The sequence below is a fragment of the Anopheles coluzzii genome, chromosome 2 (assembly GCF_943734685.1).
Source record: "Anopheles coluzzii chromosome 2, AcolN3, whole genome shotgun sequence".
Taxonomy (NCBI): Eukaryota; Metazoa; Arthropoda; class Insecta; order Diptera; family Culicidae; genus Anopheles; species Anopheles coluzzii.
In genome coordinates, this window is record NC_064670.1 from 124,654,563 (window position 1) to 124,675,020 (window position 20,458).

Consider the following 20,458-nt stretch of genomic DNA (forward strand, 5'->3'; position numbering starts at 1 on the left):
AGGTCCTTTTTTTGCTCGGAATTCCTTTCTGTGCTGTTTACGTTTTTATCATTATTATTTTCTGCCCAGCTTCCATACCCAGTTGCACTGTGTTTGTTTTTGATTTGAAACACATCTCTAATCGCTTTTGCTTTTTGCCAAGAGAGAGAGCATCATATATCGATCGATCCCACCAACACACTTGCTTTGCACGCTGTGTGTTGGAAGGAAGGAGGGGAGCGTTGTTTTTTTAATCCTTATTTGGTAAGTTTATAATTCTTTATTCTGTGACCACCGGCATGACTAATTGTGAATAAGCATTTTCTTTTACCAGCGTGTGTTGTTTGGTGTATAAAGAAGACAAAGGAGAGAGAGGGGTGGAGCGAGAGAGAGAGAGAGAGAGAGTGCGTGTTGGATAGCGTCAGAGAAGCAGAAAGTTTGAATGTTTTCTATCCGATTTAATGATTCAATTAGTGGGGCCTATTGCTATCGATCACTTTAATCTCTACTGATCGTTCTGAATGATCAAGCTTCTTGCAACACATCACACCAACAACCTCGCGGCACACACCGGCCGGGGGGGGGATCAATTTCCTTTTCGCTGTCAAAAATAAAAACCAGCACAACGCTGGAGGGAAAGCCTTGCTTCTTCTCTTACAACGCTCTATCTATCGCTAGCTGGTTAAGTGGAATCGTTAGTCTGCTGTTGTACTGTTGCAATTCTTTAAAGAGTTAAATAGCTTCCTAACTTGCTGTCTATGTGGAATTGATGAAATGTTACGTGAGTTCGATCGATCCAAAAAAAGCTACCTTCCATTCTTCACATCGCTTTGTACAGCAGAGCTTTGATATTACTTTAATTTCAAATACAGAAAGCCGCACAAGTGTTTGTGGGCTGTTCCATTCAAAGCAAAGATGCCGTTGAAGCGTCTATCAGTGCAACGACGACCTGTGCCTTGTTATCGGGGGTTTATTTGTGTAAAATTGGGCTTTAAAACTGTTTTCTTCGCTCAACTCAGTTCCACTACACTTGCGGACACTCTCGCTACACGCACGCACGCAAGCCAACGGTCGAAATGAGATCCATACTTTGCTGCGAATAGAAAGTATCATTTGACGGCGTGTTGCGGCGGCTTGTGCGAGCGTCTTCTTGCAGGTTGAGCGAGACCTGTAAAGTGACTAAACAACAACAACAGGAGGTGTCCCCGCGATCTGCAAAATCACAAAGCATTTCCTCTGTTTGTCTTAGCTTCCTTCTTCTCGCCCCGCGTGTATTGCACGAATTTCGCAAGGAAAATCCGCCAATACGCAGGCGACGACTAAACCGTTTCAAATGTTTCCAATTCTCCCTACCTTATTTATTTCGTTGTTTTTGTTTATCTTGAGTGTAGTTTTTAGTACAAAAATTCGACTAGTTTATAGCAGCAATTGCCTTTTCAAAAAGATGGTTAACCGGATGGTGGTGGGGAGTTTTGAGTTCTCTTCCTCTTATCGCAAACGATCGACAAGAAAAACAACACTACTTACACTTTTTTTCTATCTAATCAAGGTAAAAATTCCTGTGCCTGTGCCTATGTTTTGCATAAATTGCGCTAAATCGTAAATGATCGAAAAAATGGGACGTTTGTGCTCTATTATCCTGGTGAGTGAATGCGAGTGTGTGTGTGTCTGTGTGTGTTTGTAGCTAAAAATCACTGCTGCTGTTAACCGCTATTGGTACCGCCGTTTGTCGTGTTGTTCTTATGCTGATCTTATATCAAATATATGGTGTTGTACTTAGCGAATGTCTTTTTAACAGAAATCGAACCGTCTCTACGAACGGGAAGAAATCTATCATCTGTTTGCTATCTTCAAATTACTGTTTCTGTTTTATCTTGCTGCTACTTGCTTAGTTAAGCATATTTGTTTTGTTTTTATATCTCTTCCCTTTAATTTTAACTTTAGAGGAACATGTGTACACGAACATGTCGTGTTGCTGTTTATTTCTCTCTCCTTTTATCTGCTCTTGTTTTATATTGTTTTATACTTGTTGATTACTGGCTATTGATTGATTCGTTTTCATTTGCGTGATTTTTTTCTTTACTTTTCCCTCCGTTTTTTTGTAATCTTTTAACATAGTAACATTTGCATATTGCATTATTAGCTGCTCTTGTCAATGTCGTCCATTTTTTAGAGGAAACTTTTATGTATGTCTCTCGCTGCTCGCTCCTTCATTTCGCAACCCTTTACTCCTTATCACTTTATTAAACAATAGTGTATTGCGCCTGTGTGTGTATGTGTGTTTGTAAATATAAAAAGAAAAACCGGGTTACAAATACCCTCTCTCTCTCCCTCTCTCGCTCTCTTGTCTTTTTCATATAAAAAATAAGCCATGTTTTCTTAAAAATAATTTAATAAATATACATACTCTAAATGTCTATATATATGGCATATCTGTCTCTCTGCTTGTGGGGGGGGAAATGGATTTGTTGGTGTGTTGGTACCAAACTGTTTTGCGTGGTTCGTCCATTAATCCGGTCTTTACAACCTTCACAGTCACGCTCTTTCCATTCGTGCGGTGTACGGTGGGGGGAGGACCGATTTTAAGGTTGCCGTTTTATGTGTTTTCTGAACATTTTTTTTCTCTAGCATTCATGAATTTTATATCATACCAAAGGTGTTGCTTGTACGGGACATTACCTTCCGGTAATGTAGGATTTACCGTTCTTAATTTCTCTATTTGAAGATTGAAAGAAAGCAACATTCGTGCATGCGGCAGAGAAAAGTCATTCACACTCGATTATATAGCCCTGCAAGAAATAATATGAGGTGCAGCGCTCTCGTTTAATTGTAAGTCGTCGCGTATTTTTTAAGCTTAATTCCAATGGACTATACACCAAAATATATGTTTTTATCGCATTTCGCTCCCTTCCGTAGGCCCTCGTTTGCGTAGTGCACTAATACAAGCACACAACACACGGCTGGTTTGTCCCTCTGTTTTCGTCAATGTCGCCATCGCCCTGAAGCACTGTCAGCAGCAGTGTGAAGTGTTGTGCGCGCGATCGTACTAGAATTTCCGTTCACTAGTACTAGCGCAGCTGGAGAAAATCTGCCTAAAAATATCTGCTCTTTCTCCTTTTCTTGTGACCGATGGTGTTACTAATCTCTTATGAAGTATACTGTATGATGATCGGGAAGCATGATGAGCGGGTGAGCGGAACGAGGGAGAAAGAGAGGCTGTGTTTTGTTTTGCTAGGATGCGACAGAGGATAGATGATCGTGAAGTGGCGGGTGGCTAGCGGTGATGCTATGATCGGTTTTGTTTAACTGTCTTTTTAAACCTTACCTAAACTATACTCGACTGTGGCAGTCGCGTCTCCAGCACAGTTGGGGGGAGTTTTTTGTTGGGGGAATTCTGTTTTTAGTAGACGCCGTTTGAGCTGTAGTAGCAGACCGTAATGGCGGTAGTGGCGGAAGTGTGCGCCTGTGCCATTTCTATCCGAGCGGGGCATATATTTAGGGTGGATCCACTCCCGTACCGCTCTCTGCATTTCCTGACATCCCAGCCACCACACATTCATCTCGTCCGTATCATCCTTATCATCATCTTCATCGTCCGCGTCATCAATCATCGCTGGCCAATCTCCGGGTGGTAGTAGTAGTGGTAGTAGTAATAGCAGTGTGCGCACATTTTCTTCCCACCGTCCTTTACACCACACTCTAACGGTGAGCGAAACTCTAGAAAAGGCCCTTCTTTTTCTTACCTTTGCCGTCCACAGTTCTGAAAAGGAGTCGGTGAGCAGGGAGGTAATGTTGAGAAATGAGGGAAGAAAAACAAAACGAATTTCATAGCATATAATCTAAAAGAGTACCTCTAGAAGAATAATCAAGGTGTAGAGCAAAATGGGTATACAAAGGAAGGAAGTAAAATCTTGCAGGATACGAAAACGATTTAATCAAACGAAGGTAAGGATACGGCAAACGGAGACCGGGGCGAGAAGCTAACAACTACTGCATAGCGCCAAAGATAGATAAAGCTATTTCTGGAGGAGTGGTTTTGGTTCTGCGGAGATTTCATGTAGAGGTGTAATGATCTTGACTAAAACTCTAACTACCGAGGGTGTTACCTGCCTTGAGCGGGGGTTTTTTGGGTGTCTTAGTTTATCTACACAAAACCCAGGCCAAGATACGAATATCCACATTGTTGATCGTGTTCTACAGACTAATAAAAGCATAGATCACAATAGATAACGTTGCACAACACAACAACAAGCATGTAGGTAGTAAACGTAAAATTAAGCAAAAGTTTCACGAAACAATGATAACATCCTCAAAGTGATAGGAAAAGCCAACTGTTACTAGTGAAAGGTGCATAAACTGTGCGGAAAAGGGTACATGCAAAGATAAAACAAATCATTTCGAAACGAACTTGATCCTTTCAAAACAACATGCAGCGAAAGAGAGAGAGAATGGAAGAGAGTTGTAGAGAGATATACAAATGTAAAACAAAAGAAGGACAACACGCACACAAATACACACACACACACGCATACATGGAACGAAATGAAGGTGTGCACGTTATCATAACATAGGATACAATCTAAGGCCCAGAGAGGAGAGGGTAGTATAATGTGTTAATGTATAATAGTGTCAATGTGATTCTGGTACTAGCAAGGGAGTTTACAGGATGTAAGTTAATTGATCAATACCTCAGACAGAGTGTGTCAAATCCCCCAGATGTCCAGTAACAGAAACAGATGGAGAAGATGGTTGTGGTTACAACAGGGAGAGAGCATGAAGAATGCAGGACGAGTATTGAGTATGAATAGAGAAAGGGGGGAAAGTGTGAAAGAAAAATGCCAGCCAAGAGATTGTCAGTTTGTTCGCATGAGCCAAATGGTTTTAATGTGGAAACTTTACGTTCATTGCTTCTGCTGTATCATTTATTTTGTGCCGTTTGTTTGTTTGTTTGTTTAAGCATTTTCATCTTTCTCCACAGTTTTTGGGTTAAGAATTTCAAAAACAGCAGTTTTGTTTCCTATTGCCTTTCGTACATGTAATTATTTCCTCTTCCATTTTATTATATATCAGAACCATCTGCCCTAAATGTGCCCTCCTAAAACGGTGATGTTTTTGTTTATATGGTTTTGTATTAATTTCCCACTACAAAAGGAGCGTTATAATGATACGGTTTTGTTTGCTTTTGGATGTAAATTAGTAGTAATAGTAACGAGATTACAAAACATACACATAGGACAAATACACGGGGGACGAACCCTCAATTGATGAAAGCACACATAAAAATTGACACATAAAATTAACCATCCCAACAATGCCTTCTCCGAGATACAGTTATAACCAAAAACGGGTGAGTATTACACTTTCTTTGTAGAGTCGTGGTAATGAAAACATTTAAATCTTAAATCTACTGCAACCTTTTCCACTCTAATTTCCCCTCCTGTAACCGTCGTGACTTGTGGGATATTTTCGAAAAAGCTCATAAATCTATACCAAATATGCTCCGCAATCTATCTTCTCTGTATAATACTACTACTACTTCGCGCGTCGTCACTGCACTGTAGTATATGTAAGGAAAGCCCTTCTCACTAGAATATTTGTATTCGCGTACGCTACATTCTATTGCATATGTGGTTGGATGATCCACTTGGTTAGTTAGGTTTGTTTTGCGATCGATTTCCCTATTCCTTTGACTGATGTACTTATTACGGAGTAAAAGATAGTTGAAGATAGCAAGCGGTACACGGTGTGTGCCGCCTCCCTGCGGGAAATATATCTCAATAGTGTGTGTGTCCAGCCAGACTACCAGAAGGAAACTTTACATTTACACTATCCGAGTAATGCTGCTTGCTTTTATAAATGCTTTTGCATTCTCCTTTTTACCCTTCTAATATATATAGTATACCAACGTTCCGTCTACCTTTGACTATGTGTCCCACTATGTTTGCCACTCAGCATCCGCTCCACAGTGCTGATAGATATTAGCTTCGACGAACGAGTGGTGTGTGGTAGGGATTGGTTAGAGTGCGGTTTATGGTAAGTAATGCGCGTTTACCTTACTGTTTCTTCACCCTCTTCATTTAGTCTACAATTGATCGCATAAATGAGATGAAAGTTACACACAAGTAAGAGTGGGTGGGTGCAGAAGAGTAAACAGTGAGGCGAGCTTTAGTAGTACGCTAGTAATTCTAGTGGCGAATGGTGGTGTGGCGACTGCGGTTGGTTTGCATGGTGAGATTTTGATATTTATGGATGGTTGTTCCGCGCTTGGTCATACACATTCACATGAAATATAGATGCAGCTACACCTTGCCGCGAGAAGCGATCTCGTTCCGTGGAGACTGTTTTACTGTGTTATGCATTTTTCGTGATGATGAAAGTCCCGGAATCAACGAAATAAACGAAACCAACCGCTCAAAACAACACGCACACACACACATTTACGAATCGTTATGATCTTGCGGGCTGGGTGGCACCGTGCTGCCGTTATTGTTAGCGCTAGTAGTGAGAGTGGAAGTCGAACCGGCCGCCCCGGTAACGCCACGGACGGCGTCCGGCGCCCCGAAGCTAGTGTGCCGACGCAGCAACGATCCAAACACGCGCCTGCCCTTCGACTCATCGGAACTTCTTGATGCAAGAGACGCGGTCCTGGAAAGCATTTGGGGGGCATTTGTTTTTACATCAGTTGTACATCAAGGGATTGGAGAGGTGTTACTACTTCATACAAACATACACGGGATATAGAGTTCAACTAGAGTGTGTGTTTTTTATACAAATAATGTACCAATTGTGTTTGCGCTTTGCACTATATTTCACCATCTATGCAGACGATGATCGGTTGGCTCGCTAATTGCTTGTGTGTATCATCTAATTTTACATGTATTATCATCTATTTTACAAAGTGTCGGTCATATTATAACACTTTACCATTGTTAGCAGGTACTACATGCACACACACACACACAACACAGAATCTCTTTCACGCTGTGTTGAAAATTACAACTTTGAGGTAAATGTGTAACCCAGAAGTGTGTTTGGAAGTAGTGTGTTGGAGTTTTATTCGTCAGCTTTGCTTTGCTATCCAGACAGAAATGTCCAAATACCACCAAAAGTTCCGCGAATTGTTGTGAGTTTATATTTAATACCACAAGAGACATACAAAACGCTTCAAAACGAAATCTCAAATTATTTACACCGTTAATGCAATGTTCATAATCAACATTAAATATTACCACAGCACATATCCTACCCAACGCGTACGGCGCTATGTATGCAGATGCAGAATGAAGTGAGTGTGGTGGTGCTGGAGGAGTGTGATTCATGGTCTTAAACGGTTGGAATGAATTTGCCTTAACATTACACGTGGAATATGTGTCGATAAAGATACATTTTGTTTGTAAAGTGATAGCAGTATGCTCCAGCAGTAAGAAGATCGCGTCATGTGTAAGGAAAAAAAATGAGTGACAAATGCTGTTTTAATACGAAAAAATGCACAATTTTGATGTTTGTATATTCAGTATATACAAAAACAAAGTGTAGATTGAAGAGTATGGAAAAGGCAAAACGGTTCGTCATGTTTACTCACACAAAAATTTCTCTTCCTGTTTGTTTGTTTGATAAAGTGTTATTTGTTGTTTTCATACGAATTATGAAAATATTGCGCGTGTGTGTTTTCCAGAGTATCCGTGTGCCGTTTGTATTGAGATTAGGATAGGATAGAATTTAGAGCGCAGTTTTGTGTTATGCCATGTTATTTTATCATCATCAATAGCATAAATTTTGGTTTAAGGGTTTGGAAAAGAAGTTTGGATTCAATGTTTTGTTTGTGTGTTTGTTTTTGTTGTTTCGTATGATGGCAAGGGTAAACAAGAGGGGAAAAGAAGAAGAAGAAAACAACCAAATAAATTTCTGTTCATAAGTCTGTATCGTATTTTGGCTGTTATACAAACACATAAAGTATACAAACGTAACCGACCGATCGACGATAAGGTCCAACACAAAACAACAATAAGCTCAATGAAGCAAACTAACATGTAGAAAGCGGAAGCAAAATGAATAAGTAAAAACAAACATAACAAACTCACTAAAAGTATAAAACAAACGCAAATCAAATAGTACCACAAATAAGCATTAGGACAGTAGCTGGGATTTTCTCTAGACATGACACATAGGAGAGTGGGAATGAAAGAGTCTGAAATTAGGCAACAGCAGTAGTTCTGCATTCTGGATAATTTAACAACCAAAAAAGATCATTCCAGTTACACCACATAAAATGCTATCCATCGAAAACAGACGAAAGTCCCGCCAAGGTTGCGAGAAACAGAAGATAGGCAAGCGAAATAGAGCAGCACGAGAGTATTGACACAAGTAAGGCACAGCAGGTAAGGCACAAAACAACTGAACAGAGCGTTGATCAAAATGAATCAAAAGGTATACAAGAACACACGGCAACATTTTGTAGTAATAAGAGCATCATTCATGTGATTTGAAGAAAACAATCAAAATGAACAAAAACATACAATAAGATAACAAAATCGCAACGATGCTGTACAAAACGATACCCAGACGGGTTGTTGAATAAGAATTGCTTTTGTCGTTCAAAAAAGTTTCTTTAACTAATATGAGCAGGCCCATTAGAGCATGGTGATCATGGGTAAAAAGTATAATACGATTACTAACGACGAATCGATCGTTGATGGGTCAAAATCCAAAAGCACACCCCCAGAAGCCTACACGAAGGTCTCTTACTTGTTGTTGGCAAGCTATCGGTTTACGTTTAATACTACTGTTTACTATTAGCCTTCCTTTGGCCTGCTTTAGCCTCGAGCCCCGAATGGCCCCGAGTGTTTTGCTGATTTAAAAATGGTGGAGATCGTTGGCGAGACAGGGAAAAGGGGGATTTTGAAAACTAAAAACCAAACATATTACACAGAAAAAATGTTCAAAAAAGGTATCGAAGAAAACCGTAACAAGTAACAAAGTGAGCAAGAAGAAGGTACACATCCGAAAGCTACTAATACTTACTCTTTACTGTTGGCTTCGAGGCTCTTGCGGCGCAGCTCGTCAAGCGTGACACCGTTTTGCTGTTCCCATTCGGCTTTCTCCTGCTCGAAAGCCTTTCTGCGATCTTCCAGCTCACGAATTTGAAGCTCGAGTGCCTAAAAATGGGAATTGGTTCATTAGATTTCATGTACTCCGTTTGTGTCAATCAACGCCAACATCAAATGATGCTGAATCTCCTCCCGGCTCGATCCATCACCTTCTTTCGTTCCTCGTGACGTCTGGTTAGTTCGGCCTCCGAGTCCTTGAGCTTTTGTTTCTTCTCCTTCACCTTCATCTCAAACACTTGCTCCATTTCGGCTTCCATTTTCTTCATCTTCGATTCATGTTCCCGCTTTTCCTCCTCCATCTGAGCCAGTGGATTCCTGTGGGACAAGTTTCAACGTTTTCGTGAGTATCATCCATTTCGCACTATTCTTTCATTTCAAAACGCGCTTTTCTCTCTGCTTCTTCTACATGCACGGTGGTACAGAAAGCTATTCATGTTTTCTTTTTTCATTAGCAACTAAATGAATGCGATAAACGAACGGACGAATAAAGAAGCCATGCATGCAAGCACAGATTATGCTGATGAGCTGTTGAAGAGTTTCATTTATGCTGTGATACACACGCACACACATCGCGTTTAGATGCTGAAGACTCTATCAAAATGAAATCCCACCGGAAGTGTTCCGGAGTTTTGGGTTTAAACCATAACCAGCCGAGAGGTTGAGCGGGATTTCACTTTCATAGAGACCACCCAGCCACTAAACGAGGAAGGGGGCGAGATGGAAAGATGCTATGATAACACTAATACCAGTTAGTTTTCCCATTTACCATGTAGACTGACTTACCATCCAGTACCGTTTGTGTTAACAGTTCCAATATTGCATAAGCTGGATGAGTGATGAATATGGGGTCGTTTGTTTTGTGTTTTTGTTTTTTTTTGGTTTTAAAAGGGTGAGAAATGAAAATGAATTTAGTGTTAAACTGAGCAGTAGCAGCAGTGTTTTAAATATGCACACGCGTGTGTTATAATAATAAATAATAATAAACCATCATCATACACACTCCCGGATCAGCTCCGAATGGTTGCAAGAGAACGGAAGGGGGCAAAGCACCCGCCCCACGTTCACTCTCGTGGAACCATTCGTAGCTGGACCGTGAATTTGATGTAACGTTAGAGCAGCTATTGCAAAATGCAAAATGAAAAAAATGCACACACAACCAAGAAAGCCAACAAATTAGAAATGAGATTTAAGATAGAAAATAGCACAGGCCAAACCGACAAGGACGGGAGGTTCGAGATTCGGTTTTTGCGTGCCCCGAGTGCTTACTTATTGCTTAGTTTGGCCTTGCCATCGGTACCCAAACCGGCCAGCTTTCGACAGCGATAGTTTTCATAGTGCACGTTGTTTGTCACATCCTTCAGGTCCTGCAGATTCGTCCGGATGACCATGTTGCGCAGAGCGATGAAATCACAATGGTCCAAATTTTCAACTAAAATGCAAAAGGGCAAGAAATGTGTGATATAGTTTTCTACCCACGAACACCCTCCCTTCGTTCTCGCGTACCTTCAGCAACTCCCCACGGGTAGCGTCGTCCACGGACTTTGCGACCATCGATCTCAATAATTGCATTCGCACCGACCACAGCGAACGGAACGCGGCTGCGCAGCTGGCGAAGTACTTTTGCGTCCTCCTCCTCGTCCATCGGGTCCGGGAAATCGTAGATTTTAATCTTATTTTGAGCGATTTCGTTTAGAATCTGCAATCGAACAGAACACCCCATTGTATACGTCCGTCAGTCAGACACACAGTTTGCCTCTCCACCACAAACAACATTACCTGTTTCTTGAAGAGAGTGATTTCCTCCGGAGTCAGCGTGTCCGCTTTGGCAATGACCGGAATGATGTTCACCTTATCGCACAGTCGCTGCATGAACTCGATATCCAGCGGCTTCAGCCCATGCCCGGACGGGGCAATAAAGTACAGACAAACGTGCACGCGCGAATCGGGCAGCGCCGTTCGGTGGACGCGTGACTCGGCCGTCAAATACTCCTCGTACTTCGACTCTACAAAGTCCACTATCGGTAGCCAGCTGTAGAATAGAGTATAGAACACACATTGCATTAACCGAGCAAGGGTTATGGCACAAAGAAGCTTCGCTCTATCTCCCTCTCTGCGACCTACCAGTTGCTGTTGTCAACGGCATCACCGAAACCGGGCGTATCGACAACCGTCAGCGTTAGGTTGACGCCGTTCTCCTTCAGCAGCACCTTGGTGCTCTCGACGGCCACCGTCTTCTTGATGCGCTTCGACGGTCCCGGATGCTGCTCGGCGTGGTAAATGTCCGACAGGAACATCGAGTTGATCAGGGTCGATTTGCCCAGCCCCGACTCGCCCACCACCATCAGCGTCAGCTCGAAGCCCTTCTTCACCGCCTTCCGGTACACCTGGTTCGGCAGGTTCGCGAACCCAACGTACCCGTCCAGCTCCTTCGGCTTCGTTTTCATCACCGGCTTCTCCTTCTCGTGCCGTTCGTTCGCTAGCTTCGCGTTCGCCGCATCCGCATGGTGATGATGACCGTGGTGACCGTTCGCACCGCTATCGTGATGGTTCAGCAGGGCGTCCCGCTTCTCCTTCAGCGAAATACTGTTCATGCTGGTCGCCAGCCCGTTCACGCCACCGCCACCACCTCCGCCGAGATTGTTGTTCCCGGTTGCTGCCGCCGCCGCTGCTGCTGCCGCGTGCACAGCGCTACCATTCGTGGCCGGTGCACCGTTCAGACCGTTGTGATTGTTATTGGTGACCATTGCGCCAATCGAGACCGCGGCCGGTGAGCTGTTGTTAGTGACGCCACCGCCGCCGCCGCCGCCAACCGAGTTAGTGAGCCCTGCCGTGCTGTGTTTATCGTTGGCCGCGTTTGCGCTGTTATTATGCTGCGGAGAGAGATAGAATGAGAGAAGCGAGACGGAAGTGTTGGATTAGCTGTTAGTTTGCCACATTAATAAAGCTGAATGAGGGGATGTGGGGTGGGGGGGACTAAAGGCAATGTTAGTAGGCAAATAGGAGGTTAGAGCTTGTTGAAAGCGGAATAATGCACAACGATGTGAAGAGAGCAAGAGCACAAGGAGCAAGCGAGCGAGCGAGCAAGGAGGGGAGGGGAGGAAGCGGGAGCAAAGTAGGAAGCCAACCACACAACGCAAAGCTCAACTCACGATCACGTTGTTGTTAGCCAGGTTGAGACTGTTCAGCCCTACCGGTGGATTTGGTGGCGGTCCGGACGGACTGTTGCTCTCCGACTTGAAGAACATTTCGCGCTTCGTTGCCAACTGAAAAGCACACATACCAAACAAAAAAAACGAATCAATTAATAAAACCGAACCAAACACAGGGTGACATACACACACACGCAACGAAGAACAACGACACACCGGGGAGAACGAAAGATTAATTGAAAAATTTAGGCAACGCGACGGGCACGACTATTCTAACCACACAGATCCTTATCGTTTATACGAAAACTGGTTGTAAAACAAAAATACATTAATTTTCAAATTTAATAACAAACGAAACAGCAAACTAAATCTAACATAATGTAAAACAGACAGCTTTAGAAAAAAAAGGAAACCGCGGAAATGGAGCGTGAAATTAGTCATTAGTAGCTCCCTGCCTGACGGCTGACTGACTGGTCGGGCTTGTCTGTTCCTTTTCCACCCTCTTTCTAAACACCGAAGATTCCTTCGTTCTGCTGCAGCAGCGGGACGTGAAGGTAAAACCCAACCAGGCGCAACGTCTCGCCGACAGGCATTAAGAAACGGCACACACTTCGGGGTACAGTGAGCATCGTAACACCCGCACCAATCCCGAAGGATTGTTATTACCATCCATCCAGTGATGATTACATTATTGCCGCAATTGAGAGGTAAACAAACCCTCCTCAACATACGCAACTGTTTGTTTTAGTTTGTGTCTGTATGCAGAGCTCGATCTCCACCCATGATCGGATGGTAGGCACATTTCAAAGAGCCAAAGAGCCGATTTAATGAAATAATCAATAAAATTTAACCGTTTTCCTCTCCCTTTTTGGAAAAGAAAGCACAAACACGCAATCCGGTAAAGAAGGATCATCTTCCGGCAACTGGAGCGATCGATCGATGATGATCCTCTCATCCATATCCCCTCCCCCCTCCCCTCCCCCACTACTACGCAAGTTGTCGCGGTTCCTCACCAGGCTAACCTTTTCCCGTTCCGCTTTGTCGATCTTGGTGAATTCGTTGCGATCTCGATCGATCTTGTTGAATGATGACGAGTAGTTTGGCAGCTTCGGAGGTGGAATGGGCCGGGCGGCGATCGTCGGCTTCTCGTGCGTTTTGTTCGTCCCGTGGATGCCGGCCGTAATGGGGGGTGCCGCCACTGGCATACCACCGCCGCCGCCACCACCCGACCCCTGGAAGTTGGCCATGTAGGCGCCGGGCGACGAAAGAACGGGCTTCACCGGCGGTACTGGCGGTCCACCGGCACCGGGTCCGGCCGTCTGCTGTGCTGTGGGCGTTGATGTACTCATATTTTCATACTCTGCTTATATCACCGCTTATCACACACTCACGCGTACATGCACACTAGACACAGAGAGAAAACAGGAAGAGTGATGGGACGCGGGGACACCTGTCACACTTGCGTTCGTTCGTTCAGTGTTCTTATCGTTTTATTTCTTCGCGACACTACACAAACTAGGCTGGAAACATTCTTAAAAATTGGACGTAAGGTTAGAACTCCTGCTTGCGCAAACCGCGTAGAGAAATGCAGTCTTGAAGAAGCACGATCGATGAAGATCGATCGCTTTCAGAGTCAGAGGAAAGAGTGTCCGTCTGGTCCGGCCGACTGCTGCAGCCGTAAGCGTTTACCAGAAGGAATGCCACACACACACACGACGCATCTTGACCCACTCACGTCACGCGACCTTTCCGATAACGCACTGGCTGGCGCGACTTTTGTGTGTGATTGTGTACTGCCGCGAATCGAAAGCGATCACTTACAACGAGCTATAAATTAAGCAAAACGGGAAGAAGAACTGTGCTGTCCCCGCCGTGGGGGTTGGTTTGCGTTGTCCCCACACTGTGTGCCGAAGCCGTTGTTTAGGGTAGGTGGTCGTAATATCTAATTGAAACAAACGATCGTCTCTCTCCCTTGCTGAGGTTATAGAGGTCTGGTAATCGTTTAGAAATCGCACACATATTCGCACGATGTATCGCAGGGGAGTGGTGGGCGGTGGGCGCGGGACCATGCACACGGGCGCAGTTGCAGTTTGCGCGGGAAACACACGCGCGGTGAAGGGACACACGGGCGGTTTATATGCATTATTAATATTTATGAAAAGATCTCCTTTTTTGCATGACACACCCCACCACCCAGCGTCGCTTTGGCGATGTCTCAGTTACCCATCGTCCAAGTACGGCGTTTATGTGTGTGAATGTGTGTCTAACGGGGCCGCAGACCTTAAACATAAACGGATGGCGGTGTAGGGAGAGAGAGAGTACCGTTTGTTTGTCGCCTTAAGACTCATCGTTCCGTGCCATTCTAAGCAATGAACCGATCGGTAAGCGAAAGATTAACGCTACGGCGGCAATGGAAAGCCAATAAAAGTACACACAATGATTGGCAATGATTCAATGTAAATAAATCAACCCTCTCTCTATGGGCAAAGCCCCGTAACGCACTGGAAGCGGAAAGACGCAATGTTCGCAATGGCTCAGTGTATGATTGTCGGTGACCGAGAGTGGTTTTAATTCATTCCAAATGAAATAATTTACGTTCCCCCCAGCCGAAGCCGCCGCCGCTGCCGCGTTGTGACCGTGGAAGTAGTAGTAGCAGTTGTAGCATTACTGTTAATAGTCTCTAACACCAGCAACAACGCGCGCTCTATCTTTCTTATCTCTCGTATGCTTCTCCTTCATTCTCCCTCTCCTCCACGCACGGAGGTTTTTTTTTGCCTTGACTTTACGTCACGCGCATGCGTTTTGCAGCAAGTGTATGATAATGAATGCAAGATGCATTACTGCATTTATTTCGCACCGTTTGTTTCGCACAGCGTAGTTCACCGCGTGCATTTCATGCCCTTCATGCTGCGTCTACATTTGCCTTTTCTCCCCACGACCCATATGGTGCTCTCCCGGTTGGTTGTGCTAATGGAACGAGAAAAAAAGCATCTGGGCACGGAACTGTGTCGATCTTAAGATGTGCGCGTTATGTGACACAATGTATCCGTTTGTGCTGTGGCAAGAACGTGTATGTGAGGCATTAATGTTGCCTACGCGCCGTAGCAAAATGGAGATGTAACATTCCGATAGTCCCGCCGTCCATTGCTCCGATTGCATCCGATTCCGATGGTGCGACAAGGCCAGTGTGAGTGCGTATGTATGACCCTAGCTGATGAAACCAGGCGGAAACGGTTAGACAGCAGCAGCAGGGCACTCGGCGGGATCAATTATAAACAGAACAGAGCGAGAGAAGACGAACAAAAAAAAAAGATGAATCTCTGTCCATTCTCTCACGGAGCAACTCCAATAGGTCTTAAGGGCTTATGGGATGGGGCGCGGACAAATAAACACGCTGTCGCCCAACAACTACACCAGCAGCAGCAACAGCAGCAACAGGACCAAGACGCGGTTGATGCACATCGCGGCGGCATATGACCTAAAACGCGCGTTCGTTCACACTGCACTCGTCGTACATTCCCGGCTTCCCGGAATAAGTATGATCGTGATTTTTTCTACCACGTTTTGTCCAACCGCCGAATGGTACTGACTCAACCGCTTCAGCCTGCCCTTAGCGATGGCCCAACAACAACAACACATGTGTGTGGAATAAGTTGCCGCATAAGCAACTTCCTCTCCGCCCTCTCCCTCATCCCGGTGCCTCTCTTGCGTATCCCTCCAGAAGAAGAAATATGCTGAGCATTACCCGTTTCAAGTGTGTGTGTGTTTAAACGTTCTGCTTCCACTTCACCAGACCTTCCAAATAGTAGAGACACGGATGGGCAAAGTAACAACACACCCAAGTAAGTAAGAGCTCTAAAAATGCGTATATCTCTGTTCTGCGCTGTGTCCAAAAAAATCTGGCCCCGCGTGCGGCCCCGTTTTACCTCTTTTTTGTTGACTTGTTTGGGGAACTAGAGGGGAGGGGGGGGGGGGGGGGGATAGAGACTTCCGGTGCAATATAGTGGGGCGCGGAGAAGTACGTGCGCTCATCACTTCGCGGCTCGGTGGTGTGTACTGGGCACGTCAAAACACGGACGTGGCCGCAACAACCAAACCAACCGACATTCCTTCTTCAAGTGCGAATCAGTGTCGTGCGGCCATAGAAGCAATAGTAGCACATTGCCCCCTCCTCGTCGGGCACGGGCCCCTCTCTATCTCCCGTGGAGAGGTCTTTTGTGTTGCTTTCTGTCTGTACTTTTTGTTTGGGCCCGATAAGAGCCCGATCCCGCTGGGCAGTTGCTTCAGGCGTCTATCAGCGCACAGCAAAGGGGATGGGCCACGGTCAAGCCAAGACAGAACGCACGATAGCGTTTGTTTTATTGCACATGTTTGTGCTTCGCGCCACGACGACATTCGTCATAGTAGGCCATAACACAACATTGGCTCGGAAAGGCATGAGTGTTTTAAATCTCTCCAGAATACTTCAAAGCCTTTGCCTATGTACCTCTTGTCCATATTTCTCTTCAATTAGTTACAATCCGTTACGGAAGTGTTCCACAGTCCAGGGCAATCATGGCCAATGACTAATTCCCTGCTGTAACCTCGCGATTAGAAGAGCTCGACCCCTGCAGGCCACGCACGATGTTTGTACTTCATTACTCACGACTTTTAATGCCGCCAATGAATCAATGCTAGAACGGCTAAAATTAGTCGGAACATGCCGAATGAAAATGACCTCCAGCACCACCACCACCACCGAGGGGGGAACCGCGACCCGAACAATCGATCAAAAAGACGTTTCCTTTTTTGCGGTTTCCTCCTCCATCATCATTGGCTGGCCGCGTCGTCGTACGTGGAGTGGTTTCGGCGGTGCTGTGCTGCTTCCTTTCGCTTTTATTATTGTGTAATCAATACGCAACTTTTCGGCATTGCTCTACGGTGGTGTGGTGAACCCGCAACTAACGGGCTAAGAAGCCGCACGTAAGGGGAAGAGCGGTGAGCTTAGAGAGCGACGACAACCGCCTTAATTGATATCTTTTTTAATAAAACATTTAATTGGACGCTTTTTTAGAGTGGATTTGCCGTGAGCTGGTGGTAAGTGGCTCGTAAGGTGTGTGTTTTATATTGCCCTTTTAGCCCGAGCGACTGCAAAAACCGTCCGAGATACGGAGGAGTATATGTGGGTAATGTTTAATTTTTGATAAGCGCAAACGCACTTCGACAGCCCCTTGCCATGGCCGATTGCTGCTTTTTTCTTCTTCCTCCTCCTTCTTGCGGTCTCCAATTTTGAACAGGAAAAGACTTCACCGCGGAGTATAACTTTCGCCCAATTTCCTCCCATCAATCATGTGTATGTGTGTGTGTGGGGGGGTTTGGTGGTCAGAGGCACCGGCTTCTTCCCCGGGGAAACATTAAGACACCCCACACCAACTAGGGACAATGCTCGGGACGTTTTCCTCCAGCCCCCACAGCCTGACATATCTCTCTTTCTGGTGGGTCCGGTGGAGTTGGACGGATTAAATAATCACTTTCACAATTGAAGCGAGGCTTTTTCTCTCCTTTTTCGTTTTGTTGCAAAAAATGGAAAACTGCATCCACAGCAGCAAGAGCTTTTGGTCCACAGCTACAAATCAAAGCAAGCCACACGGGTAAGCGCGAAGGAGAGAAACAGCGAAACAGAGGGAGAGAGAAGAGAGCTGGAAACAGTTTTGCTGTCCAGTTTGCGGCTTATGAGTCATGTTTTGGATGTTTGAAAGTTATTCTAGTGCCGCTGTTGCTGGTGTTGCTGTTGTTGTTAATGCTGCGTTAAATGCTGCGACTCCCTCCCTCCCCCCCAGGCCAGACACACAGTTATTCTTCTGTTGCAGTTATTCTTTATGCTTCCAACAACACACACACAACCACACAAGACGATATCTGGTCATACACAGTCACACACCACCTCCGCACGCTCCTGTGCTCGCTTCTTTTTCAACACTTCTTTTCTGTCCTGTTTCTTCACCCACAAACACACACACGCACAGACACAAACACACACACACTTCGTCCTGCTCTGAAAACTGTGCAATCGTGTCGAGGTGCAGTTGTGTCTTGCTTTTCTTTTCGCTTCACTATTCTTTCCGTTTTTTTATCCAATCTGTAACCAACCCCCAGAAAGGGTGTTGGCTTTGGGGAAGAAGAATTACTTCCAAAACTTCGCACACCAGAGCGCCCTGTTTCCTTGCTTCCTTGTTTCCTTCTCCACACACACACACACAACACACACCTACACCCTCATTCGCAGTACCGGTTTTGCACAAGGATTTGCACTACTTTTGCATACTTTAGCTTTAGGGCTATGCTTAATCCGTAATCACGCAAAAGCTGGTATTATTCAATCCGTTCGTAGCGGCGGCGTACGTCCCGACACTTATATTCCTAACGTACTAGATGGTTGCTACAGTTATTCACCGTGGCGTTGTAGGAGCGGGCTCAAGAAATGCGTTGCCATCCCTAGAATTTCATGTGAGCGCCGTACGTTCCCGCTACGAACGGATTTAATAATACCAGCCAAAATGTCGTCGCCGAAAGATACAAAAAAACTGCACTGTTACTTCACTGTTCTTCACTCCAAAGTGTCCTGGTAGCTCTCCAGCAGGCGTTGCTTTTGACAGGCTGCTGCTGCTGCTGCTTTTCGATGTCACTGACACAAGCGCACACGGAAACGCACCATAGCCAAGGGCTGGAAAAGGATACGCACGCACACATGCACATACACACACTCACACCGAGTTGCTCGGCTTCTTTTTGTTGTCCCCTTTTCACTGCTCTTCTTCACCTCTCCACACTGCACACAGCAGAAGGGTAAATCCTATTTTGGCATACACCTAACGCCCGCTCTCCTGCTTCCTTCTCTCTGTTCTCCGCCAAACCCAACAACGGGTGGACGATAAATCTTGCCTGAACAAGTTTTCGGGGCTCTCGAGAGTGTGTGTGTTTGCAAGGCGCTCTGTGTGTGGTGTGCCGTTTCTTCTTCCACACCGAAACGACGACGACGACGACAACTCTCCCTTCTGTTGCAACAACCACGTCCCGCTAACCTTTCCCGTCCACCGGAACGCACAGCACGAGCTGGAAGTGACTGCTGCCAGTGGAAATTATCACACACACTGCACGCGAGATTGCACTTGGGCTTTATGCACTACGAAAAATCCCGCACACCGAAAGTTCACACGCCTACCTACTGAAGGGAGTCGTTTTCTCTTCCTGCCGGACCGAAACGCAGCGCCACTGTAAATATGCTGTTGAATTGCCGCGATATCACAAACGACTTGTGACGCTTGCTGGATTAACCCTTCGCGGACCGGCGGGAAGGTTTGCTACTGGAGACGTCAATACGATTTGCTTGAACAAAGGCGATTTGTATGGCAATTGAAGCTACTTCGCAAAGATGTTTCTGCTGTTTTTACCATTTTGAAAACAGGACGTGCATTATTAACAAATAAAGACGTTAAATAACCATCAAAACATGTTTAAAAAGCGTAAATCCATAAATCATACATTCACACACACAAACAATGCTACAGCGATTTGCTTGAAAACGCCACACATCGGTGGATTTGCTTGCAGCGCATCACGAAGCGTTTCGACCGTGCGTATAACAGATTCAAACTGTCCTACGCGCTCAAGTGCATTTTGAAAGTGACGGTTGATTACAGATTTGGAAACTGAAAGTTGCATTTCATTGTTTTGTTATCAGCAAATCATTGGCAATCGTATTTCAAATTCGAATTAACTCTTTAAAAACCATGACATTTGACCAGATAATGTCTTGCCACGGTATCGTTTCACATCTCACATTAATGATGCCATTCAAGCTTGCCGTACATCATTGCAGTAGTATTCAACAGTTCCATAATCGAGCGCATAAAAATGCGCAACAACCAGACCCACGGTTACAGCTTATCTTATCCAAACTTTCCCTTCATAAAATAAAAATTCAACTAACACGAATCAGACGCGTGTGGCCAAGCGCGGGGGAAAGTAATGATTTCAGCTGCTCTGCCACGCTCTGTTAGCATTGTCGTCCACACTGGCCGTGGTCGAATTAGTCGAATTTGCTAGGCGTTACATTAATTACAAACATTTGCTTGGCTCTCTTGCACCGACACCCGCGCTCTCTTATGTCAGCAAGAGAGAGAGAGGAAGAAACGATTAAAAATGTAACTGTTCGGCTTCGGCTAACCGAATTGATTTTCGAAC

At 45.1% G+C, this 20,458-nt stretch overlaps 1 protein-coding gene across 19 annotated transcripts; it reads right to left on the reverse strand.

Annotated features, from left to right (window-relative positions):
* Positions 1 to 1,306: 1,306 nt before the first annotated feature.
* Positions 1,307 to 19,546, reverse strand: LOC120952031 (septin-7). 19 transcript variants are annotated; one of them, XM_040371114.2, is made up of 12 exons: positions 19,437 to 19,534; positions 13,249 to 13,766; positions 12,236 to 12,349; positions 11,208 to 11,956; positions 10,863 to 11,115; positions 10,590 to 10,782; positions 10,353 to 10,515; positions 9,870 to 9,911; positions 9,236 to 9,401; positions 9,001 to 9,134; positions 7,562 to 7,577; positions 6,492 to 6,624 (listed from the first exon to the last, which is right to left on the reverse strand). In XM_040371114.2, exons 2-12 carry the CDS (start codon positions 13,582 to 13,584, stop codon positions 6,592 to 6,594), a joined length of 2,199 nt encoding a protein of 732 aa, XP_040227048.2. In that variant the 5' UTR covers positions 13,585 to 13,766; positions 19,437 to 19,534; the 3' UTR covers positions 6,492 to 6,591. The 19 variants fall into 19 exon arrangements, with proteins under 19 accessions (XP_040227049.2, XP_040227050.2, XP_040227035.2 ...); XM_040371115.2 differs by lacking the exons at positions 6,492 to 6,624; positions 7,562 to 7,577 and adding an exon at positions 1,307 to 3,739; XM_040371101.2 differs by lacking the exon at positions 7,562 to 7,577 and having other exon boundaries at positions 5,100 to 6,624; positions 19,441 to 19,546.
* Between the last annotated feature and the right edge of the window lie 912 nt (positions 19,547 to 20,458).